The 26,760-nt window shown below is 41.0% G+C and overlaps 1 protein-coding gene across 2 annotated transcripts in view; it reads right to left on the reverse strand.

Moving 5' to 3' along the window:
* ZCCHC7 (zinc finger CCHC-type containing 7) overlaps positions 1-17,538 on the reverse strand; it is a 146,534-nt gene extending 128,996 nt beyond the window's left edge. Inside the window, exons 1-2 of one of the 2 annotated variants that reach the window (XM_044439438.1) lie at positions 17,422-17,538; positions 41-741 (exon numbers count right to left, since the gene is read on the reverse strand). In XM_044439438.1, the coding sequence (XP_044295373.1) occupies positions 41-722 (682 nt within the window). In that variant the 5' untranslated portion in view covers positions 723-741; positions 17,422-17,538. Of the gene's footprint in view, positions 1-40; positions 742-17,392 lie in introns of both variants that reach the window. The other variant, XM_044439437.1, reaches the window with a different exon arrangement.
* Between the last annotated feature and the right edge of the window lie 9,222 nt (positions 17,539-26,760).

A 26,760-nucleotide genomic window follows, 5' to 3' on the forward strand; every position in this document is an offset into this window, starting at 1 on the left:
CATTTCCGTTTTTCATTATCATCCACAAAAATATACTCACGTTCACTGGCTGAAGTTCCACAGCCCTCAAGGTTTAAGAGGATACTATCATCTTTGTCATCTCTGGAACCTCCCAAGAGCATCCAGCTCTCCACATTATCACTTTCAGAGGCTGCACTTGTTGCATCATCTGCATCCTCATCACTAGAGCTGTCCTCAATTACCAAGATTTTGTGGATCATGCGAACACCATCACGGTGAAAAGAGAATGATTTCTGGGTAGCCCTTTTCTCTTTTCTTGATGTTTCCGTAGCCTGTTTTTTTGCATTCAGGGTTACCTGTGAAGAATCTCCAATAGGTTTTGTAAGGCTGGGCTCAGCAAGATTGTATGTTCTTCCTAGAGATGGAGCCTGTGGTATCATTACCTTCTGGAGTTTGCTTTTGTAAATGCTGTCTTCATCAGGGGTATCAGATAAAATGATGACTTCTGGACTATCAGAAATGTGAATGATATCGCTATCTGAAATTACAGTGGAATTATTTTCTAAGTCCTCTTTAGTCACAGAGCTCTGATTTTTCACAGATCCAACTTCTTTAGTTTCTTCTTGTCCAAGGTCTTGTGCATAATGGACTTGACTATAAAGATGAAATTCTACCTCACTATCAATACTGGTTTCACTGGAAGAATCTTCACAGTACAGATCATCCTCAAATGCTTCTATATCATCATATCCCCCAAACATCTTGGGAAGTATTCTGTATCTAGAAAAACAAAACAATAATGAATGATGTTGAACAAAATCATATGGATATTGTATTAACATATATACAGCAACCTGAAAATGAACAACGCTTCAGTCCATTTATTTAAACAGCACAATCGCCAATAAAAAAACCCCTTTGATCAAATGTAAACAGAATGGACTACAGCTTGTCTTTACCCTAGGCTAACCTTCTCCACATCATATATAGACATAACTTTCTTAAATACTAGTTGTCAATTTTTCAGACTATTCCCCTGCCTGCTTCTAAACTGAATTGAGCTTCTGCTAAAGGATTAAAATATTCCTTGCATAACTACCTGCAATTATTAAAGGAAATTTCAGTCCTGTTACTATTTCAGAAATAAAGGCTTCAAAAGAAAAAGCAAAAAACCCAACAGCAACCACAAATCCCTTCAGCCATCTCACTACTCAGCATGTAAGAGCAATGTTAGAAGGGAAATAAATGATATTTTCTACCCATACACCATGGTTCCTACACAGATGTTACCAGTCTACAATGGGACTTTATTACACAGAAAGTGAGATAACACCAGAACACGGTGCATACTGTTGCTAGTTCTTAAAAAATACGGCACTGGAATTTTACACAACATTTTGAAGCTTTTATAGACCAAACCAAATACAGGAGTTCAATACTAGTAAATATTAATGGATTTGAAGCCAAGGTCTATGGCCATCCCCACAATGCATGAGCAGGAATGGATTTTGTACAAACATAGAATACTATTTTTATTCATGGCATCCTCTTATGGTTTATAGGGTACCAATCCCGAAGGATTCACAATTTTAGGAAGGCAAAAACTAGAAATGGGATCTTGAGTAGACTTAACTGACTTGAGAACAGGATTTTGAATGTCATCCACTGTTTCGAGATGGTCTTCCTCACTCCACCATAACTCATGCTACCTTTTCAAACGAAACCAAACCAGCAACAGTCTGAGCCAACAAAAGAACTCAGACCAGAGAACTCATCACAAATAAACTCTTTGGCATTTTCATATAGGTAAAAAAACTAGACTAACCATTCAGTAAATAATGTAAAAGCTTCACTCACATCCAATACAGATACTTTCTACATATTTATTCATAAGGAAACAATACCAAGGAGACTTTTCTTTTCAGATTTATTCAGATATGAAAGACATGGAGAAAATAGCCTTTTTCCAATTATCTCAGAAAACAAAATATTATGAGACATTCTGAAACACCAAATTATTGTGCACTGATTCTATATTAGAACATGATGGGATTAGGGCCATAATTAACATGATACCTGGTCACCAATAGCAACAAGAAATATCCCTCATGGAGACCAGTTAATGACTCAGAGACCCTGATTTACAGAACATTCTTCAGCGTGAGAGTAAAGAAAAAGAAATCTATTGGATATGCTCAGTTTGGTGTTGCTAGAATTTCAACAATATGAAATGAAACACTTTCTACTACTATAGTTATCCACAGAAAAATGTCCATTTTCAGAAACTCAGTGCTGTTTTATGTGCCATCAAGCTGTTGCCAACTTGCAGTGACCTATGGATGAAAGACTTTCGAAATGTCCTATCCATAACAGTCCTGCTCAACTTGTCTAAATTCAAGCCTGTGATTTCCTTTATGGAGTCAATCCATCTCTTATTTGGTCTCTGTTTTCTTCTTTTACCTTCATATTGTCCTAGCATGATCGCCTTCTCCAGGGAATTTTGCTTTCTCGTGATGTGCCCAAAGTATGATAGCCTCAGTTGTGTCATTGTTGCTTCCAGGTAAAGCTCTGGCTTGATTTGATCTAGAACTAACTTGTTTACCACTTCTGTCATTCCAGGGTATTTGCTCTCTTCCAGCACCATGTTTCAAATACATCAACTTTCTTCCTGTCAGTTTTCTTCACTGTCCAGACTTGATACCCATATATAGTGATTGGGAATACAATAGTGTGGATGATTTTGGCTTTGATCTCCAGTGAAACATCCTTAGACTTGATTTATCCCTTCTAGGTCATTCACTGCTGCTCTTCCAAGTGTCAGTCTTTTAATTTCTTGGCTACAGTCACCACTGGAATTGATGACTGAGCCTAAGTATGTAAACTATTTCATAATTTCAATTTCTTCATTGTTAACTATAAAATTGTATAATTCTTTTGTGCTCATGATTTTTGTTTTCTTAATGTTCAGCCACAGTCCTGCTTTTGCACTGCTCAGTGTTTGATAACATTAATTACTGATAACATTAACATAAGGAATGAACACAATGTGTGTCCAATTAAGCTATTGGCATAGAAAGATACTCAAATATAAAAATCAATGTTGTAATTAACTTTTTTAGCTGATTATCCCTCAGAAGCAGATAAATTTATACATATAGCTCTTCAGGCATGTCAAAATTAGCCTACTAAAGTGCCTTTATTTTTTTTCTCCTTACAATCCAAAATAATAAGTGTATACAACTGAGCTGTTATACCTTAGAATATCTACAAGTATTGTAGAAAAAATACAAAGCTTTGAAACTATTTGGATATAACATTTAAACCATACTTTTATTTTCTTCTAATCAAAGCCATCAATTCAACTATTTTGGTTACAGAGAACACTTTTCATAAAAAGCATATAAAGTTAATATGATATAATTTTAATAACTATCACTAATAGGTAGGGTGAACCATCATCCATCAATTATGGGAAGGGTATTTTTTCTGATTTGAAAACTTCCAAAACCCTCAAATCCTTCTGTCCATTATCAATGGAACACATATATATTAAAAGGTTCCTGTATGTTTTGTTTTGCAAACAGCTCTGCTGTTTATATCCTTCTTGTGTCAATAAAAACCTAGTATGTACACAAAGTATTTATTCTAAAGATTTATACCCTGGCTTTTAATCAAATGATCACTAAAACATTACAGCAATCAAACCCCCTTGGCAGAGGGTTGAATAAGAGAGATGCTAGGAGTACACGATCCCATAACTTCCCTCCAGCCCTATTGTGTTTCTGCCACTATTGCAACAAGTAGTGAAATACCCTTGTTCCAAACAGCATGTTTCCAGGCAGCACAGGAATCAGCACATTGGTTGTCCTCCCCAGAAAATCTGATGATCTTCTACTTATCTTTTCTTTTTTCTGAGTCTGAGCAACAGGGAAAGGAGTCAAATAATTAGCTGCTTACATTTGTTGCAAGAACTGCAGCTGACTTAAAAAGAAAACCCCCTGGAAATAGTTTGTGTTTGGAATTCACTTAAGGCCTGTGCAAGATTACTTATGTTACTCAGCAGGGTCCACAAATCTACTCACCAGCCAAAGTCACCCTGCAGCCTTTGGCAGGTTGTCACTTGCAGTAGGCAAAAATTAAAAACCAGAGTTGGTTCCATTGTTTATTGACTTACCCAAACCTAAATGTAAACAAAATAAGACCCCACTTCTCCCTCAAGTCTTCTGACATTCACAGAATAAGAAAACCCTAGACAAATGAGAGAGAACTCAGTATAGCCCCCATCTTTGCATTTGTCAGAGTGAAAAGTTGACAATTGTGTCTAATGGTGCCCATCAGCCAATAGAATACACTGGTAGAAGAAGAGGCAGAATAGCAGAACATGTTGCAGCCCCCTATGCACCCCAATTTGACTCTGAAAGTCCGGGGCGCAGACCTGAGGTATACGGAGGGGGTTCCAGAGGGAAGAAAGAAAGAAGTACCACTGTACAATCAGAAATCTGATCACTTGAGTTTGGATGCTGCATTGAGTCTTGCCTCATTTGCAAGAAGCTTTGGATCAAATGTTATTATAATTATAGCCCAATTTTCTACTAAAACTAGTGCTCAGCACAGCTAATAAAATACAGAATTATAATTAAAACATAAGATCACCTCTATTAAGAGATATTTATTTTAAAATTATTTAAGTTTTTCTAGACTGTTCATTAGCAAAAAAAGCTCTCAGAATGATATTGGCACCTATCACTCAAAGTTAGCTTCAGCACACAAGCCAGTTTAAAAGTCAAAACCCTGTCTGACTATAGATGCTTTTCCCTGCTACTCAGAGTAGCTACTGAGGCAGCCCCTTCCACATTCCCATCAAATATGCCTCCAAAAGCAGCAGGCCAGAGAGAAAGGCCTCTCCAGAACTTAGAACCCAGCCAGGCGCATAGAGCAGAACAGAGTCTGTCAAAAAGCTTATGTGCAACCTGCATACGGTTCTATTTTAATTCTATAATGTGAATTTCACCAAAATAAATAAGCAAATGAAAGATATACTTTTCTTACACAAATTAAAATAAACCATTTCCAATTGGTATATATGAAATGTATATCCGTATATGTTTGTAGTAGTATCTCCATCAATAGAAAGTTATGCATAAGCTTCAGAAGGGACAGACCAAATAGCCATATATTTATCTATCCATCCATCCATCCATCCATCCATCCATCCATCCACTAGTGGCATCTAAATACCACCCATTCAATTAGGTCCTCGATCAACTCAGTTATAAGAGGAAGGCATTTCTCCTTTTGGTAATAAATTGTACACGGCTTTATAGGTCACAACCAGCACTTGAAATTTTACCCAGAAACAGATGTGTTGCCAGTGAAGCAGCTATACCAGGAGGTCACATGTTCCCTATAATCAATAGTGCAAACCAGCCAACCTTCTTACCACTTTTCAAACACAGCTCTACATAGAGTGCATTACAGGTGCAACTGGTGCACTATCCCTAGCTATGCAAGTGTGCTCTTGACTACCTGTGAAAATTGGGCAATAAGGTTCTGGACTGAATACATGTATGCACCTGAAGTGCAAGCCTGAGTCTTCAAGGAGAGTGTCACTGCATCCAACACAGGTTATATCCCTATTCCCTGATCAGGAGTGCTTCTGACTTACCTAAGTTAAGTTTCATTTTGTTCTCATCCAGTCCATCACTGACCTCAGATACTGATTTAGAACTTTGGATTTTGACGGAAAGATACAATGGGGAGGGAAAGCTACAACGGAGCAGAGTTGGATAGTGATGCTCCCTTTTAACTACATACTGACCACAACTTTAAAGATGAACGAAGGTTGCACAGATGACACAGAGCTACAGAGAGTTTCTGGCTTCCAAACAGCCACCAGGCAATGGTTCTCACTGCTAGTTCTAGTTTTAAAGTATCAGGAGAGACCCCTTAGACATACAATCATCATGTAGATGGGGTATATATTTTGCTAGCCATATACACATGAGGTAGTAAATGCTACATGCCACAAACAAGTGACAGACTACTTGCCAGTCTGCATGCTGTCTCTTCCTCTGAAGTAAAAGAGGAAGAGAACTACAGAGTAGCAAAGAAAGCAATAGTGACCACAAGACCTAGAAAGCAAGTTATGTTCCCAGTCCTACACAAAAACCACCAGTAGAGATGATTTTGTTCACTTATATCTAAAGGGTACAGCTCTTTTGCCAGCATAATAAATTCACAAGAATTGGTTCAAAAGAACCAGATGACATGCAGTTAGTGGTGATCCCTGGGTATTATGAAACAACAGGGCATGCTTTATCACCATGCAAGCATACAGTGAAAGCACCAAAAGAATTTGCTTACAAACTGGGACTTTTGATATACTGTAATTGCAAAATATTAGGCAATTATGCTGCAGCTTTAGCCTTATGACAATCTTTTAGTCTGTAGGCCTGCAGGCAGTTTTTCTTCTTTATTTTCACTTTTTTATAGAATACCCAGGGTGCTGAGGCACTTAATTAAAAAAACCTGAAATATATTTTTCAAACATCAATCATACCCCACAAATAGAAAGCACTTTCCACATTTCATAACACACAAAACTCATAACCTGCAACATGACTGACTAGTGAGAGGCTGACTTCCATATCTTAAGTAAAGCTAACAGGTCCTGGTACTATAACAGCAGATGGTTTGCAGTTCAAAAGAACACAATGCATACTGGGAGGGACTTAATTTTCCACACTTTGGGCTCATTCATATGGGACTTAGCCTGTGGGGGTATTTCTCACACAAAATGCCATGAGTTAATAACCACCCCTTCACACAAAGCGGATGATGAAGGGGTGGTTATTGACTCAAGGCTATCAAGCCAAGCCATATTGCCATACTATACAGATGTAGCACACAAATATTTATATACCAGTGTTAGATGAAAACAAGGATTTTCCTGTGATATATACTATTTAAAGACATGCAGAATTTTTTAAGGATAAAGTGGCAGATTTATACTTAGAAAACGTGCAAACAAGTCTGACTGAGGAAATCTCATAATTCAGGCCGGAAGCAATCTGTTTCTCCTGCTGGCTGCTATGCTATGCAACATTTAGAATGCTGCCTTATAGCAAGTGATGGCATTGGTACATTTACCTAGGCCTTGCCTACACAGAATGGCAGTGGCTTTCCGGTGTTTCAGACAAGAATCTCTCCAACCTATCTGGCAATGACAGAAGTGAACTGAGTCTTCACTATGTAAAGCATGGTTCCTACCTCTGAGCTCTAGTTCTCCTATTAGGACTATTACAACTCTCAGAAGAAAGTATATCACAGCATCTGAAATCTTTCAGGCAACAAAATTGGTAGAAAAGGACATAAGGTGCCAACTTCTCTGCATTTTGTAACCTTAGATACAGGGATACGACTAGGCAATCCAATGCACTTTAGATGTTTGGGACTACAACTCCCAGAACCCCTTATCACTGGCTTGGGCTTCTGGGAGTTATAGTTCAAGATATTTGAACTATAACTAAAATGCCTATCCCTAAACAAGAAAGTATCTTGGTTACCTTTTCCTAGACAAACCTGTTCAGTGAAATAATTTAAAGACATGTAAAGCACAACAAAATATTACCAAATATTACCACAGCTATTCACAATAGTTTTCTTAATACACCATTTTACAGATGTGTAAATTAAAATTTAGGAGGAGCAGCCCTAAGCATGACTATCCACTGGCTTGGAAAGCATCTGAATATGGGCCTGCTTAGAGCACAATTCTAATATACATACATGGCATATGCAGCCTACAGATTCAAACAGATCTCCCCATAGGTACTAAAAAACTAAACGCTTCTGAAGTTACTGAAAGGAAAAGAGCAACAGCTAATTTATCCCCAAGCAATGGGATCAAACTTTCTCTCCTCCTAAGAGGAAATGCCTTGCCATGGTGAAGGTGCTTGCACAGCACAATGAAGTTATGAGCTATGCCATGCAGGGGCACCCAAGACGGACTGGTCATAGCAGAGAGCTCTGACAAAACATGATCCACTGGAGAAGGAAATGGCAACCCACTCCAGTATACTTGTCATGAAAACCCCATGCACAGTTACGTTATGTTAGTTGCAAAGTCATGTCTGATCAATCACAACCCCATGAACAATATTCCTCCAGGCTCTCCTGTCCACCATCCCTTGGAGTCCTCCCAAGCCCACATCCACTGTCCCAGTGACTCCATCTAGCCACCTCATCCTCTCCTTTTGCCATCAATCGTTCCCAGCATCAGGCTTTCTCCAGTGAGTCCTTCCTTCTCATTAGGTGGCCAAAGTATCTGAGTTTCATCTTCAGTATCCGGCCTTCTAAAGAGCAGTCAGGGTTGATCTCCTCTAGGACTGACTAGTTTGATTGCCTTGCAGTCCAAAGGACTGGCAAGAGTCTCCTCCAGCACCACAATTCAAAGGCCTCAATTCTTCAGCACTCAGCCTTCCTTATGGTCCAACTTTCACAGCCATACATTACAACTGGGAAAACCATGGCCTTGACTATACGCACTTTTGTTGGCAGGCAATATCTCTGCTTTTTAGTATGCTGTCTAAATTTGCCATAGCTTTCCTCCCCAGGAGCAAGCATCTTTTAATTTTTTCACTGCAGTCACCATCTGCAGTGATCTTGGAGCTCAAGAAAATAAAATCTGTCACTACCTCCATTTCTTCTCCATCTATTTGCCCAGAAGTGATAGGACCAGATGCCATAGTTTTCTTAATGTTAAGTTTCAAGCCAACTTCTGTGCTCTCCTCTTTCACCCTCATCAAGATGCTCTTTAGTTCCTCTTACTTTCTGCCATTAGAGTGGTATCATCTATGTATCTGAGGTTGTTGATATTTCTCCTGGCAATCTTAATTCCAGCTTGTGATTCATCTAGCCTGGCCTTTCACATGATGTGCTCTGCTTATTAGTTAAATAGGCAGGGGGGCAATATTAGTTGAATAGGCACACCTTTGTGACTAAACAACAACAAAGAGGAACAGAGTAAGACTGAAAGCAGGGCTGGTGCCAACTGTTAAGGACTGTTGATATTTCAGGATCTTTCTCCAGAAGTACAGACAATGCCGCTCCATCTTTATAAAGTCAAAGTTATATATAGTATTAGTTTCAGATTCAAAAATTTTGGACAAAAAATACTGATAGCAACTGAGAGCAACAGCAAGTTTACCTGCCACTTATATCCTCACCCCAAAGTGAGCGTTGTTATAGAGAAATCTGTCAGCCAAATTTGTGGCTTTTTATTCTTTGCCATTTTAAGAAATGGCAACCAACCACTGCTGCTGTTTCCAACAGTGTGTGTAATAGTTACAACCATTTAAATAAATAACCACATACTCATTATTATACTGATCACAGTTAGCCATTTTATGCCCCTTTTGTTGGTCCCCAGTGACATGATAAACAACCGGATTGATCATAATTTTTTATTATAAGGCACACTATGCACTGTTTCCCCCCCCTTCCCCACTACTTTGTCCTTCAGCTGGTATCCCAGTGTTCCTTGTGGCACTATCCCTGTACTGAATGCAAGCCCTTTTCATTCACCACCAGGATTTTTTCAGAGCTTGAAAAAGCCAAAATTGAAGTGGTTGTAAATTTTCCCAGACAATGCTTTTCCTGTTGTCAAACACTAAGAGATTGAGGAGGTGCAACTGCATATAAGCTGAATTGCAAACACTTGGCAGCTGTCAGTTGCCTATCTAGCTATCAATTGGAAAGCACAGGCAAAGGGGAATAAAGCTGCAGGTGCACCAAAAGGAGTAGGCTTAAGATCTTCCCTTTCACAATGAATTCCTCTTGATTTCTAGTTTTGAACACGCACTGGTATTCCCTCTATTATTTCAACATGTTCCCAAATGTCCAACTACTCAAAAAAGGGGAAACCTTAAATCTTAAAAACCTCCATTTAAAAGCCTCATGTAAGGAGAAATTTTAAAAATCTTTTGTGGCTTCATTTAAGAGTTTTTACTACAGTTCCCCAACACCTGTCACAAAGACACGAGAATTTGGACAAACGAAATGAAGTGAATGGGGCCACAATGAGGCTGTACCCCATTTCATCCATCTTGTTCTGCGACCTCAAATTTTTTTTGGAACCTCTCCAGGAAATGTGTCTTTTTTTACACGCAACAGGGAAATATCAAACAGTAGATTTCAAGGCTAGAAAGTAAATGAAGAGGAAATATACACAAATTTCAAGGCTGGAAAGTAAATGGCATTATATTTCCCCTCCATTTACTTACTAGCCATGAAATTGCATATATTTTCCAGTCTGTCAAACATGTACTTTTAAAAAATGGTAATTTAAAGAACTAAGAAATTTGTGCATATTTCTAGGGGCAAGAACCTGTGGCGAATTAGCCCTGGTCACTCCAAATGCCACATGAGCATCAGTAGAAGGGCTGTCAACAGGGTTTTTGTTACTCTTGCCAAGTGGCTTACAGCTGATTCCTACACCCTCAATGATTTTTTCTGCCATATCTGGACATGAAAGCCATTGTGAGCTGAACAACGGCTCTCTGAGTGCAAAGAACACCACTGGCAAAGTATCTCAACTCCAGTGACAAACTGTCAGCCTACATGCAAGTTAAGTAACTGGACAAGGAGAAGGCAAGTGCTATTGACTGATCTCCTTATATATCTAGATCTATATAAATTATCCAGGTAATCATCCCAAACGAACAGATTATTAACTGAAGATAGGACAATGGCACAGCAAGATGGCAAAATCTTAGAAGGGTAACCCTTTGCAAACTTCTAGCTTGGAGGGAACTAAATTCCAGAGAGGAAGCCCAGCAAGAAGTTACAGCTCCAGGAGTCTTGCTCAGAAAGGTAGTCTGTATTAAATCCATTTTAGCCTAAACTGAGGCTTAGAAAGGGGAGAAAAACAACACCAACCTACAGCAGGGAGCTAAATCTCTGGGGAGGAAAACCCAGAAGGAGCCTGCAGTTCCTACAACCTTGCACAAGCAGGGAGTCCATATTTAAATGAATGCAGGCTATGGAAGGGGAAGGAAAAGAGCCAGTGTACAGGCCAAAATAGTGGAAGAGACTTATTATAATAAACATAAAAAGAAAGTTAGCTTCAGCTTGACCCTGGTGCAGGCTTAAGTTTTTAGGACTCACAACAAGGTAAAGCTCAGAAATAGAGCATCTCAAATTTGATAGTACAGGTTATCATTTAGATTTATATCACACACAAAGGAACTCAACCTTCCAAACTACAACGCTTCACAAATCCCCTACCCTTCATCTGTTGTCCCCTTCCAGCAACCCATTCGCTATGGTACTCTCCACTGAACAGAACATCTCCACTCCCTGGGGGAACAATTAACAATGAGCATACACTCCAGATCACTGGGAGCTCAGGCAGACCTTGCTTTTCAAACAAGACCCTCCAATTGGACTGGCTGCAGCAGCCATTGGGCCAACCAACCTAGAACGATGCTGGAAGGCAGGCTAGCAAGGGAGACAACTCTCCAAGTGCTAGAAGCCCCAGTCCCAAAGCATCGGCCCACAAGCAAGCTAAGCACCCAGACAAGTTTGGCAACAGGGCAAGGAAGCCAGAACATAGAGCTCTGTCCTCTCTCTTCCAAATCAGGAGGTATAGTCTGTAAAGTAACTAAAAGTAAATCCATCACACTCTCCCAGTATAATAAATAAAAAACACTGGGTTTTCCAAGTGATCACAAAATACCAATTAAATCCAGTTATGAAAGTAGATAGTCAGCAGGATGGGAGGCTATCCAGTACATTGCACTGAGTGTCACACGTATGACTATCTGCCAACTGGACAGAAGTTGTGGGTGTGTGCATGGTTTAATGACCTCCTGGATCTCAAGGAACAAAATGGTTCCCTTGAAGCCAAGGTTGCTGACATGGAGAAGCAAAAAGAGACACTGAGGTTAGCTAATGAGAGCCTTAGTGATGAAAGAGCAGGATCCCATCTCCTGCATGGCAGCTCCTCTGCTGTCATCAAAAATGGGCATCTCAGGGAAGGAGGGCCTCATTTTGAGGGAAAGGGAAATATCCCTTAGGATTCCATTTCTTGGAAAGTATTTATCCTATCAAACCAAGGATGTGGATCCAAGTGATGGGAGGCTTCTAGTAGTAGGAAATCCAATCATTAGATGCATAGATAATTGCATTTGTGCTAGGTGTAATTTGTGCCTTTCTGCTGGGTGCAAAGGCTGCAGGTACCATATGCCATTTGGATAGGCTTGTTCAACGTGTAGGGTTGGAATCAGTGGTCCTGTTCCATGTTGGTACCGATGACATGGAGAAAAGAGTCATGAGATCCTGGAAGGCAAATTTAGGGTGCCAGGACCATCAAAGTGTCTTTCTCTGAAAAGATACCTGTTTCATATGCAGGGTCAACTAGGAAAGCACAGCTGAGGCATCCCAATATATAGATAAGATAGTAATGTAGAGAAGAGGGTTCAGATTTGTTAGGTACTGAGCTACATTCTGGGACAAGCTGGGCCTATACAAGAGGGACAGACTCCAGTTGCTCCATAATGGAAGCAGAATGCTGGAACATAACTTTAAAAAGCTGGTAGTGCAACTTTTTAAATGAACCATGGAGGAAAGCCAGCAGGAGCTCAGAAGCATCTGGTTCAGGTTAAACCATCCCTAGGGAATGAATAGGAAAAAGTTTCTGATTGCCCAAATGTAGGAGAGGAGAAAATAAGCCATAAGCTTATAGCAGGTCATGATAATCAGTTGGAGAGGTCTAAATGCCAAAACCTAAGTTGCATATGCTGTGGAAGGCGGATGCTGTGCTTAGGTGTTTCTATGCATATGCTGGATGCTTCAGGGCCAAAACAGGGCAGCTGGAATGTCTGGTTTTAAAGGAGAAGCTATATATAGTAAGCAATACAGAAACCTGGTAGAATGAAGAGAACCAATGGGATACAGTCATCTCTGCATATAAACTATATAGGAAGTGTGTACTAGAGGAGGTATTCCTGTGTATGTCAAAGAAGGCCCATAAATTCCAGCAGATCATTTAAAATGCACAGACTCCTCAACAGAAGCATTGTGGGTGACAATATTTGGCTCCAAAATCCTTTTATTCAAACAAATGTTCTATCATCCACCAAACCAGAATGCTCAGGGTGCTCTTGAGATGAACAATGAAATCAGGGAGACCTCAAACAAAGGGATTGCTGCAATAATGGAATACTTCAACTACTCACACAATGACAGGATAAATGTATGTTCCAATTCTAAGAGAAGTTAAATTTCTTGATATCCTAAATGACTGCTCCCTTAGAACAGTTGATCATGGAACCTACCAGAGAGGAGGGAACCCTGGATTTAAACATAGGTAGGGCCGCCCATAGTACAGGATGTTAATGTTGATAAGCAAGATGGGAACAGTGACATCTGCACTATTAAATTTAATATACTATTAGGAGCATGTTTGCTAAAGAGGTCTCAAGAGGCATGTTAAAAAGCAGAAACTTGTCTAAAATGAGGGAATAGGTTGAAAAAAAGATGCTGAAGAAGGGAACAAGAGTTAAATCCCTTGAAAATGCTTGGAGAGTATGCAAAACCACAATAACTGAGGCACAAATGCTATGAATACCACAAGTTTAAAAACATGACATCAAGTCCAGTAGGTCACCAACACGGTTATCAAGTACGGTCAAGAAAGCTATTAAAGAGAAGACAACTTCCTTCAAGAAATGGAAATCTTGTCCAAATCAGGAAAACAAAACAGAGCATGAACTTGCACAAGGGAGATGCAAACCAATAATAAAAGAAGCAAAGAAACATATTGAGAACTACATTGCTAACATCAAGGCCAACAATAAAGAATTCTTCAAATTTATCAGAAGAAAGGAATCAAGTCAGAGAGGCAGTTGGGCTATTATATGAAAGTGGAATAAAAGGAGCACCAAAAAAGGATAAGGAGATTGCGGAGGAGCTGCATGAATTCTTTTCATCTGTCTTCACAGCTGAGGATACAGAACAGATCACTGTTCCTGAACTGATGCATTCAAGAAGGAATTAAGAAAAATAGCAGTAACAAAACTTCTCAGTAAGTTGAAATTCACCTTATTGACAACCTGAATGTTAATAAGTCACCTGGCCCAGATGCTATCCATCCCAGAGTTCCTAAAGAGCTCAAATATGAAATTGTTGGCCTTCTTACAAAACTATGTAATACATTCCTAAGATCAGCCTCTATACCACAGGACTAAAGAATGACTAGCTTAACACCATTTTTTAAAAATGAATCCAGGGAAATCTGGGAAATTACAGGACAGTTAGCATAATGCCTGTTCTGGATAAAATGATTGCTAGTGTTATTAAAGATAGAATCAACAAGTACATACAGGGATAATCCCAGCTGAAAAGGAATCAACATGGATTGCACAAAGGTAAGTCCTTGTCTCACTAATCTATTGGAGTTCTTTGAGAGTGGACATGAACGATCCAGTGCATTGTATACTTGGACTTTTGACAAAGTCAAAGACTAAAGACTCCTTATGCAAACACAGCAGTCATGCATATGTGTGTGTGTGTGGGGGGGGGGGGAGTCCTCTTAAGGATCCGTAACTGGCTAAGCAACAGAAAGCTGAGAGAGTGAATAAATGGTAATTTCTCCCAATGGAGAGATGTAAACACTGGTGTCCCACAGCATTCTGTATTATGACCAATGCTTTTCAATCTGTTCATAAATGATCTGGAAAGAGGAGTGAGCAAGTGAAGTGGCCACGTTTATTGTTGACACCAAATACTTTAGGGCAGTTAAAACAAAAAGGGATTGTGAGGTGCTCCAATGGGATCTCTCCAAGTTGGGAGAATGGACATCAAAATAGGAAATGCAGTTCAATGTAAGCAAGTGTAACATAAAAATCCCAAGCAAAAACTCTCTACCTTAAATATAACCTTATGGAATCTGATCTAGGAGTAACTGACCAAAAAACCTGATCTTTGGGTGGTGGAGGGCAGCTCAATTAAAATGTTGATCCACTGTACAGTTGTGGTGAAAAAAAGACAACTCCAGCTTAAGCTTAATTAGGAAAGGGATCAAAAACAAAATTGCCAAGATTATACTTTCCCTAAACAAATCTTTAGTGTGCTTACACTTAAACTATTGAGTAAAGTTCTGGTCCTCCACGTGAAAAAGGACATTACTGAATTGGGAAAAGTGCAGAGAAGGGCAACTAAAATAGTGAAGGGGTTTGAGCAATTCTCTTGTGAAGAATGGTCATAATAACTGGGATTGTTTAGCTTAGGAAAAAAAGTAAGGAGAGACATGATTGAGTTGTACAAGATTATGCCTGGTGTGGAGAGAACCCCAGGGCCATCTCATGAAGCTTTACCTTTTTTACAATTGTTGCAAGAAAAAAAATCTACATTTCTTAAATATTTCAAAGCAAATACTTCTGTGCTGGGACAAATGGTTAACATGGGATACTTTTTTAGCATTGTTTACTAAATGGAACATACTAAATAAGCATGCTAAATTAGATATCACTAGAGCATCTGAACATTTTCAAACACAGACTGAATATTTTCCTATGCAAATTCACCTAATTTGCACTTGATTTTTTTTTGGAAAAATATCCAGTTCAAAATTTTCAGGAACATCTGCATTACTCACCTGACAGATGAGTAAAGACTGTATTCCAAAACGAAGATAAATTCCAGGGGAAACACCCTTTTATTCTGTTGTAGCAAAAGCAACCAAAATTTACACCTAAATCATGTGTTTGCTAGTCAAGAGCAATGTTACCCTCCTTGCAGTCAGTGTGGAAAGAACCACACCAGTTCCATCTCCAAGGATGCAAGAGCAACCTTAGAAACAGGGTTCCTGAATGTCTCATAGTAAGAAGGCAAGGAGACACATGCTGCAAAATACAAAGAATCTTGGCAGCACATAAGCCTCTTTCCCCAAAGCTCTAAGACTCAACATTTAGATGCTCACTATTTTGCAGGGCAGGAGAGCATGGAGATGACCTTTGCCTCCACACTCCAACTCTGCATAGGATGACTGTAATCCTCCCAGTTCCAAGGGCTACAGGTGTCTGGACTGGATTATGCCTTTGACTAATGCATGTATTATTGAATTCATTTCCACAAGCGGCACTCTACTTTATAATATGTATGAATTGGATAGTAAAGCACTTAGACATCATATCATATACATAGCAATATGAGGTGGGAACTGTTCAACTCTCGTTTCTAGTAAGCGAGCTACTCTCTCTCATTCCCAGGAGTCCCTTTTCCTAACTACAATGCGGGGATAATACTGGCCTAATCTGCAGAATTGCCAAAAAGATTACTAAGAGACTGTATATAAAGTGCTCTTAACATTTGACATATGCTATTTGAATGTTAAACACTATAATGTGTGGTAGGTATATAAAATGTATTCAACATTTACACAGTTCATACATCTAATACAAGATTTTGCTTGTAGAAAATATATGCAACAATAAATGTGTATTTAAAATTCAAGGTGTCACAGTACTCCTGGACTGTATTTAACTTTTTATGCAGGGCCCTCCTGGCACAGTTCGAGACTGCCAAATTGCATGCAAACCTCTGTGCTTTAAGAGGCAGTCTTACCACCTTGGCATTAAAGTAACTTTGCCATTGTTTGTTCTCAAAAATCCTAGCCCTCAGGTACTGCCCTTGAATGGACGTAAAAGCACCACTGCTGACAAGTTTTGAATGGTTGTCATTCCAGCTGGTTATGATGAGAAACCCAAAATGTCCAGCTACATTACATCTGTTCACTGCAAGAACCTCATAACCTTAAGAACCAGTGCCCATTTTTTCCTGTTTTTCTTTCCCCATCCTTTTTGCCACTGATGTCAGGTCATGTCATGTCTGTTTATCTTGTTCACCTGTGAGGAGAGACTGATTATTGTTATTAACCTGTAGTCAGCTCAGGGTGCCTTTTCATCTGAAGACCAAAGTAGAACTGCTTTAATTAAATAACACATACGAATACACACACACACACTATAATCAATTAATGCTTCTAATATTACTATTTTTGATCTTTAGTACTTGTAATCAACGCTTTAACCTTCTCACAGGAAACACGTTTCAACAGAGAAAAAAATGTGTGGACACAGTGCCTTGGAGCATGGACAAAGCGCTCCTATCCAGCCCACCCCAAAAGAACCATCTAATACAATGGAAGTACCAAGGGCACCCAAACTTTAGTGCTTCGCATTGCCTTTCTAGATTTACACCTTCTTGTTCAGGAACAAGAGAAAATGAAATTCTGCCTGCATAGCCGCCAAAGGGGAGAAGGGCAGTGCGTTAAGCACGCTGGGGCTGGAGGGGGGAGAAAGGAGAGGGGGAAGGAGCCGGTATTTTACAGCGGGCCTAAGCGGGGAGGGGGGGGCTCATGGCAACCTACTTCATGCGCTCGTTCACCACGCTACTCACTAGCGCTGCCTGCTGCGACCAGGAAACCCCTCGCGACCGGAACAAGCGCCGCTAACGACCCCCTCCTCCCGCCCTTCAGGTCGGGCGGCACTTCCGCCTGCTGAGAGAAGGAGAAAGGAGGTGGAGCAGGGGAAGAGTGGAGTCGCCCCTATCGCGCCTGCGCCTCGGGACACCACGCTGTCGACAGCGCAAGCGCACAGACGCGCTCATTGTTTGAGGTCACCGGGCTCGGCGGAGCACTTGCGCCGCGCACGTGGCCCTGCCGCTGTTGCCTCTGCTTTTCCCCGCGCCGTCCCCGAGGCGGGAGGACTGGTGGCACCCTCGCATGGTAAAACTGGATGTCCCCTATGGCGGTGGTAGGAGAAAGGGAAAGCGACACACCGGTAGCCTTGCGCATCTGGAGCGACACTGGACTTACCCATTTGCGTTGGCTGATTCTGTGTTTTAAACCAGGATGGAAAGAACGTGGATCACCAGATGTTTGGTGCATTAGCCCCCAGAAACCCCTGGCAGCATGGGGTTGAAGCGCAAAACATCTGGTGATCTACTTTCTATCCACCCAGATGGTTTTACAAAGGGAAGTTCAACAGATGCAGCTTTGGCTTGCTTCATTCATATCTGGTTTCTATTATTGGCCTTGCCTGGTGGAACCGAACCCACACAACTGGATAATGGTCCAGAAAATGGGAGTCCAAAGAACCAGCAGCGTTACCCATCCTGTTGTGTGGAAGCAATGGGAGGTGAATAGCAATGCACCTAGCTAGATAGGGTGCCAGGTTGGAGTGGACAAAAGTAACCCTCTAACCCCTTTTAGTTAATTTTTTTTCCCCTCGGAAAAAATCTAGAGAAGGGACCAGAAGGATAGGCATATGCAGGGCAATGTTAGATGACCTTTCAGATATTTTTGGCCTGTGATTCCCATCATCCTCAGTCAGCATGGCCAATGGTCATGGGGTTGGGGAAGGCTGGTGCATCTTTTTTTTTTAATTCATGAAAACTGCTGAGTTTATTATTAGTACACTAGAATAATTTTGCCAAAAAATTGTGGCTTTCCTCTTCTACATATAAAGGAAGAAGGAGCCAAAGGACCTGAATGTTTCAGCCAGGGCTGAATAATAAGAACATGAGATCAGATCAATACTAGTGTAGCATCCTGTATGTGCAGTGAAGAGCCGAGTGCTTAAAGGAAGTTAATAAGCAGGAAATGAACATAGTTAACAGCATCTGTATGTAAGTGTGATAGAGGTTGCCTGATTGCTACAGTCTCTTTAACTCTTGAAGTGTATGCATAGGATCAGGCTGCATCAACTTAAGTCAATTAAGTTCATACCATACCACAGCAGTATCAGCTATGTGGGCTGCCTCATTCAAAGTGCTGACATTAACTTATAAAGCCCTAAATGGGTTGAGGCCAGGGTATCTGAAGGAATGCCTGTCTCCATATGTTCCTATCCAGACCTTAAGATCTTATGTGGAGGTCCTTCTCTGAGAACCACCCCCTAAGGAAGTAACAGGGATGACAGGAGAAGGGCCTTCTGTGTGGTTGCATGCCATCTCTGGAAAATGCTCCCCAAGGAGGAATGTCTGGAGCAGTTGCTGTTTTCCTTCTGACACCAGGTGAAGACCGTTTTTTTTTTTTACCAGAAGTTTCAATAGATTGATTTTAATATTGTTTTTATGTGAATTGTTTAATGCCGTGTATAAATTTAATCACCTGGAGTTGTCAAATTGTTGTATTTGGTTTAAAATATTGTATTGTTCTACTGCTTTTGTTATTGTGATACGCTTTCCATCTGTAAACCATCCAGAGAGGCCCATGGGTTATAGGACGAGATACACACGTAATAAAAAATAATGCATGATGTGTCTTTCTGTTCCTGTATTGTTATGGTCAGTTTATGAACACACAATGCTAAACAGGCTGTGAGAGCAAAGGAATAGCGCACAAACAGACCCTTCAGCAACGTGTGGTGGGGATGGGGATGAGGATGGTTCATGTGCATCTTGTCCCCATTTTCATCTGAACAGTGTGGGTGTGTGAACGTATGTAGAAACTGAACTAGCTCAACAAGGCCTCGAGTTTTTGTGCTCATCTTGTTGCCCTGTAAATTAAAATGATAATGGAAGCATTCTGTGATAGTTCTGCATAAAGCAACTTTCAGCTGTATTAGAGTGCCTATTCTGCCAGTGCACATGGTAGCAAAGGCCTGGAGCTACTTTAGGCAGGTGCAAAGGCCTGCATGTGCTCGGTGGGATTGCTTTAAGAGCAGACCATCAAACCATATCATAACCTACAATGCCTTGCAGAAGCTTTCGTCCCCCCGCCTTGACTTTTCCACATTTTTGTGTTATAATTTGGAATTAAAATGGGTTGAATTGGCACTGTGGCTACTTCATAGATGCAAGCTACTCAACAGTATGAAGGTGCAAAATGTGTTACTGTGGCACAAAAATTAAGTAAAAATGAGCTAGTGCTGGTTGATTGTAAAAGTATTCACATGCAAACTACCGAGGCTAGGTTGTAGCATGTGGAAAAGTCAGGGCAGGACAGAAATACATATGCAAGCCACTGTATGTTTAAAACTTCCTTCAGCTTAAATAATGGTATGTTACAGTGGCAGGATGAGCAGGCTAGGCAACATGGGATTATGGGTGCATAGTCCCATATATATGGTTACCTATCCCTGTTAAGTGGCTTGGGAGGTAACCCCACAAGAAATGAAAAGATTCAGTGCATGCACAAAGCCCTCATCAAGTCCATGCTCTCTGGTGGAGTTCTGATTCCCTATCATCTTCCTTCAAAACAGATATTATTACATTTCATTTATTGCATTATATTTATGTCCCACCTACCCAAGGTGGCTTACAGGGTTTTCCATTTGATCTTTGCAACAAGAATGCAGTGAGGAAGGTTAGGCTGAGAGTCTGTGATTGGCCCAGAATCATCCAGGGAATTTCATGCCAGAGTGGGGACTAGAACCCACATCTCTGGGGATTACACTGGCTCTCAACCCTCTTTCATCCTGACGACTGAATACCATTTTCTCCAGTGGTGGGAGAAACCAAAGACAAAAGGGGACAAGTCAGAATTACCAACATGATTTTGTTTAAAACTTTTTCTGTCAGCAACTAATCCTTAGGAGAGGCAATTCCTGTTTTTGGGAATGAGAAAACTGCACAGAGTTGGAACCACCTAAAGGGGCAGGGTTTTTTGGGTACTCCACAGAGTGACATTTGGGCCTGTGGAAAGTCTCTTAATTCAGGCATGCGTTACTTCCTGCAGAATATTCCACAGAACTTTCTGAAATTTTAGTTCCTGAAAATGATTTATGGTCCATCTCATGATAGTCTGACAGTTTCCAATGCATGAGAGAACATGTTGCTAAGGGGCAGCTTTACACCATTTTTATAAATAAATCAAAAAAAATTTAGAGTCAATAGAGAAGATTTTAAATAACCTGCCCCCGCTGACTAGAATGAGACAATCCACTTGGGGGATCAGCTGTAATTTCCTGGGCACTTTAAAGAAAAGTAGTACCCTTGTGTAAACTCACAATTCCAATGTTATACTACCCATGCAAGTTGCTGCTTGCTTGGGCAAGCAGTTTGTGGAAGCAATCCCTTCTGTTCATGATGTCATATGGTTATATGCTGGGTGCAGTTCAGAGTTTAGCTGTACACAAATACCATTATTTGCAAGAGATTTAATCATCTGTAACTTCTGGATTTATACCCACTGACTCCAGTCTAGGAGCAAAAGACTTCCAGCTCACATAACAGATTTTGTGAAATTAAATGGTCAGTGTGTGACTTCGGTCATTCTGTATACATTCTGGAGGTCTTTGGGCCTGAGTTATGTTTATATTCTTACAAATTAGGAGAAGACACACTGCATAACAGCTTCACTAGCCTAACATTTGCTCCGATACATTTGTAAGGGAGTGAGAAGTCATGGGAGAACTTGCTTTAATAAAAGTTATGCAAAATACAATGTCCCTTCACCCCAACTACATTTGGTGTAAATAAATAAATGATACTTGCAACCTTGGTATACTTTTTAGAAAAGTGTTTCCATGTGTGACAACAGATGGTTCACTGTAGAAAGACTCCCATTTCCCCAACACTGGATCTTCTTGCTGAGCTTCTTTGGGCAAAGAGGGGTGTTTTGCAGTATTACAGAGCTTGGATGGTGTATATGTTCTTCTAATTTATTGTCTTAGTTTTGTAAACAGTGACTTCTCAGAGCACCTGGGTGCCCTGCCGAATACTGATAGAAATGTATTGCATTCAGCTGAAAACAGAAAAATTCTAGACTATAATGTGCTGTTTGTCATCTGAAATCTATTGGTCTGTGAGGAGATACTGATTCTTTAACTATTTTCACATTATTGTAAAAACAGTGTAATACAGGCTTAATAAATAATGTTGATGCTGAGTTAGTGCTCCAGAAATGGACTGATGCTTTCATCTCCAGGAAATAACAGGAAATGGGATGTAGTTAATGCCTTGTTTTCCACAGGGAAAGAAAGAGGAAAAAGAATTACGGATTAGTATATACCATTCTCTAGATTTTGCATGTTAAAAGCTTGCTGAAATAAGTGTGTCTTTGATTTTTGGCCGAAAAACAGTGAGGGAGCTCACTTAGAAGAGTGTTTTAGATTAATGGCATTATTGGAACATATGCCCTGTCCCTGCTATTCATTCACTGAATATCCCAAGATGATACCAAGAGCAAGGCCTGTTAGCTAAGCTTAGCATCTGGACAGGCCCAGTCAGCAGATAGTGCTTTGTTGTATGTGGAGGGATTTGAAATTTAGAAAATAATTGCTCTTCAGTTTTTGTAATGCTTGATATTCGAAAACTTGGTTTTGCTGAAAGTATCTGTGATGAAACAAAATGCTTCTGCGTAAGAGAACATAGGACTTTTGAGGTCATGTTCTGTGTTTTATTAGTGGTCCATCTGGTCACCCTAAGCAGGTAGCTCATGCTTATTCCTGAGCGTGCGGCTAGAGACTTTGCTGCTGCTGTTCAAGTGGTTCCTTCTCACTTCTCAAGCACATTCTTCACATCGATGCCTCCATAAAGAAGGAAACACACCATCTTAATGTGTGTGTAGAGACAAGAAGCCCAGCTGGAAATTAGACCTGGACTTAAGGCCAAAGCACCTTACACATTTGGCACTTCAGCGTTCAGTGCCTCTTGCACTTCAGCAGTCTCAGGGTATATAGCCAGGAGGGGACAGGAGGGGACTTAACTTCTCAAATTTCTCTATTTCTCTACCAGGGAGGGGAGGCCCTTGGTACACTTGTACTTCACCATGGCTGCGCCGCATTTCCAGTGGCAATCTCCAGAATGGGAAGGCTGCCAGACAACTCAGTTTGCTTAAGCAGTGATCTTTCCACCAAGTACCTGATTTCCCACAATAATTTAGTGTGTTTCCAAATACTTACAAACAATAACAAAACATAGGTAGGTCACAATGAATATCTAAAGTTTGGGATTTGACACACATTGTTGTAGCATTTCTTCTAATAGTCCTGTATGGTTGGCTGGTATTATCCCCATAGTGCAGATGGGGATGATACTGATGGAGTGTTGGCTTACTTGAGCCCATCTACTGAGCTCATGAAATTTGGCCTAAAGTAGAGGTGGGAAGCCTCTTTCCACTTGAGGACCAAATTCAGTTTTGGAGAAATTCTTGGGGACTGCATTCCATTGACGGGTGGGACTGAAAGCAAAGGGTGTGAGGTGCAAAAACACCTGCTTATTTTGGCCTTAGGAGAGGCATGTCGGCCTTTTAGAATAAGGGGGAAATGCACAAAGGCCAGGAAACCACCAAAGGGCTGCAGGGTAGGGAAATGGAGTGTTGCTATCTGGAGTCTCCTGGAGGGTTATATTTGGTTCCTGGGCCTGGTGCTCCCCAGGGAGTTCACAGACTCTTAAACCTCACTCCTATAGCTTTGGGTTGCAATCCTGTGCACAACCTCCATGGGGCTGTAGCATCATTTTCTTTCCGGGCAGCAGGGTATTCCTTGCTGCACAAAGGTAGCCATTTTGCCATAGCAGGTTTTCCTCCTAACACTGCCTCCATGGGAGGAAGCCCTTTGAGGAAGCCCGGTGTGCAAACGTACGGAAATGCAGCTTTGCTCAGTATGGCTGGTTGTGCAAAGTACTGAGGAGTTGCGCTTCTGTGAATGCCTCGTTAAGAGAGGGAGTGGTCCCAGCCTTGTTGAAAGAGGCTGTTATTAGACCACTCCTGAAAAAGACCAATTTGGATCCAAGGCACATGAGCAATTATAGATCAGTCATTAATATCCCCTTCCTGGGCAAGGTGTTTGAACGAGTGGTGGCTGGCCAACTCCAGACACTCTTCCATGAAACGGACTATCTTAAATCCATTTCAATTGGGATTCAGACCTAGTTTCAGAATGGAAACTGCCTTAGTCACCCTGTGGGATGACTTATGGCAGGAATGTGACCCTGTTGGTTCTTCTGGACCTTTCAGTACCATCGACCATGGGAACCTTCTGGACAAGCTAGTCAAGTTAGGACTAGGGGGCACTGCTTTGCAGTGGTTCTGCTCCTCCTCGACTGGCCATGTCCAGGAGGTGGTGCTGGGGGATTATTGCTCTGCACCATGGCATGGAGTCCTGCAGGGCTCTATTTTATCCCCCATGCTCTTTAACATCTACATGAAACCCTGGATGAGGTCACCAGTATGTTGATGACACTCAACTCTACCTTTCTTTTTCATCAGACACTGGTGTGCCAGTGGATGATCTGAATCGGGGTCTGGCCTTGATAATGGATTGGATGAGGCTACTAAACTGAAACTTCATCCAGATAAGATGGAGATACTGTTGCTGGGGGGTTTGTCTGTTCAGATAGATGACATCTTGCCTGTCCTTGATGGGGTTGCAGTTCCCCCAGAGGACAGGATTCAAAGCTTAGGGGGTGTACCTGGACCCTGAATTATCCCTGGAATTCTAGGTGGATTTGGTGGCCAGGAGCACCTTCTATCAGCTAAAACTGAAATATCAGCTGCAACCATATCTGGACAGGCAGGACCTGGCAACAGTTATCCACACACTGGTAACCCCTCACCTGGACTATTGCAATGCGCTTTACTTGGGGCTTCCCTTGAAGACAGTCTGGGAACTTCAACTGGCCCAGAAAAGGGCAGCCATATGGTTAATGAGGATAGGCAGATTTGATAATATAAAGCCAGTCCTCTACCATCTTCACTGGCTCCCAGTTGAGGTCTGGGCCCAACTCAAAGTGTCAACACTGGTGTTTAAAGCCCTGAATGGCTTTGGGCCAGGGTATCTAAAGGAGTGCCTCTTCCCATATGAACCTACTTGACACCTTAGATCTGCATCTGAGGCCCTTCTGAAGGAACCCCCTCCTCAGGATATAAGGAGGCTGGCAACAAGAAGAAGGGCCTTCTTGAGAGTGGCGTCCTGACTTTGGAACAAGCTCCCCATAGAGGTTTATCCGGTGCCCTCTTTATACTTTTTTCAGTGCCAGACAAAGACCTGGCAGTATTTTAATTGTTAACGTGTTTTTAGTGGCATTTTAACAATGTGGTATGCCTTTTATGAAATTACTAGTTCTGCTAAGTGGACATGTTTTTATTGTTTATTATTTTATTAATGATGTATTTGTGATTTGTGTTTTTATACTGTATTGCACAGTTTTATTCTTGTAACCCGCTCAGGGAGCCATGTGGCTAATGGGGCAGGTTAGAAATCTAATAAATAAATATCTAGGAGAAACTGGGAGTGTCACATTCTTAGCATCACACTTCCAAGCTCCCAAAAAAGTTCTTCAGCTACCTCCTAACACTTAGCTCCCACTGACAATACAGCATCCTGTTCCAAACAATAAAAGATAGTGTATGTAAATTGGACAAAATTTGTGCAAATTCTTGTATGTTGCATAACCTAGAATTACTTCTATTTTGTGTCAAAATGTTTCTGCTGTGTGTCTAAATACAGCACTGAAGTGCCATCATTAGAAAATATACAGCAACTCCACCAGCATTTTCATTTTCAATTAGAATTATCCATAAATTTTCATTGTATCTCCACCAGCACAAGAACTAGACACTGGATTTAAAAATAAAGCTGAATCTCCTGGGTATCCGAATTCTGTGCCCACTGTCACAGTTTGCAGTCGGAGGTAGAGTGGCAGGGTGTGTGTGCCTTTCTGTGGAATTCTGGCATATACCTGTGGCCTGGCTGTAGCCTGGGTTCCTGTCAAAATGCAAGTGTCAAAATGAGATTACATTTTCTTGAGAAAGTAGCACCATGATTGCTCTTAAGAGATGCCCGAGGGAATACCATCACCAGAGAGCAGTGTAAACAGGAACCACTGAATTCAAAACCAAGCAAAGCAGATTAGCACTCAACGAAATTGCATTGATGCTATTTGTCAGGGGGTTGTGAAGATACAGAGGAGGACTGGAACTTCTTGAGCTCCCTTGGGTTCCTTGGAAAAGGAAAAAATGAGCAGGATATAAATGTAGCCGCCGCCGCCGCCACCACCACCACCACTACTACTTCTTTGCTGTTTTTTTGAAGAAGCGCACTCATATCCTGTCACAACTTGGGGGTGTGGGGGGAGGAATCAATGCTTCCCCACAGCATCAGGGTCAATGGTGATCAGAGGGCACCCAGGCAGAACTTGCTAGCAGGAGATAAGGACAGACAAGTGGTAAAATTGTTTGATGTCTGAATGATCTTACTTTTGTACATATTGGCCAGAAAACACCAATCCAGCATCTAGCAATTGAGTGCGGGGTGTGCATGTGGAAGCGATCTTAAGAAAACTTCAGGTTCAGTGGCATTGCTAATTTACATTAATGCTAATTTTTGAGTCTTCCCAGGATTGTTTGGTTAGTTCTTTGCCTCCCCCATTCTTGTCTTGCAGGATGATGTCCCTTAAGGAACATTCAGTCATAGCTCATCAGAAGAACATGTGAATGGCTGACACTATGTAATGCTTTGACATTTGGCATTCCCATGGTATTATCCCACTACCACCAATGCAGAATAAGCTGTCAGAGCATGAAATTGGTATTTTTACATATTCTTAATGTACAGATGTCAGTCTGAAAACCATTCACTGGGGTTAAGATTATATTCTTTGTTTTAGTCCATTCATATGCGCAAATCTGTTTGAGCGATATCTTTCTCTTTCTTCTTCATACACTTTTTTTTAAACACACAGAGAGAAATCTTAAATAAAAATTTAAAGTAATAGTTTCATCAAAACAGCCGAAGTCAGCCTTAAGGCACAGTGTGAGGAATGTGAGACAGTACAAATCCAAGGCAGCAG

This window comes from Varanus komodoensis, unplaced genomic scaffold (genome assembly GCF_004798865.1).
Source record: "Varanus komodoensis strain SLA01 unplaced genomic scaffold, ASM479886v1 scaffold35, whole genome shotgun sequence".
In the NCBI taxonomy this organism is placed as follows: domain Eukaryota; kingdom Metazoa; phylum Chordata; class Lepidosauria; order Squamata; family Varanidae; genus Varanus; species Varanus komodoensis.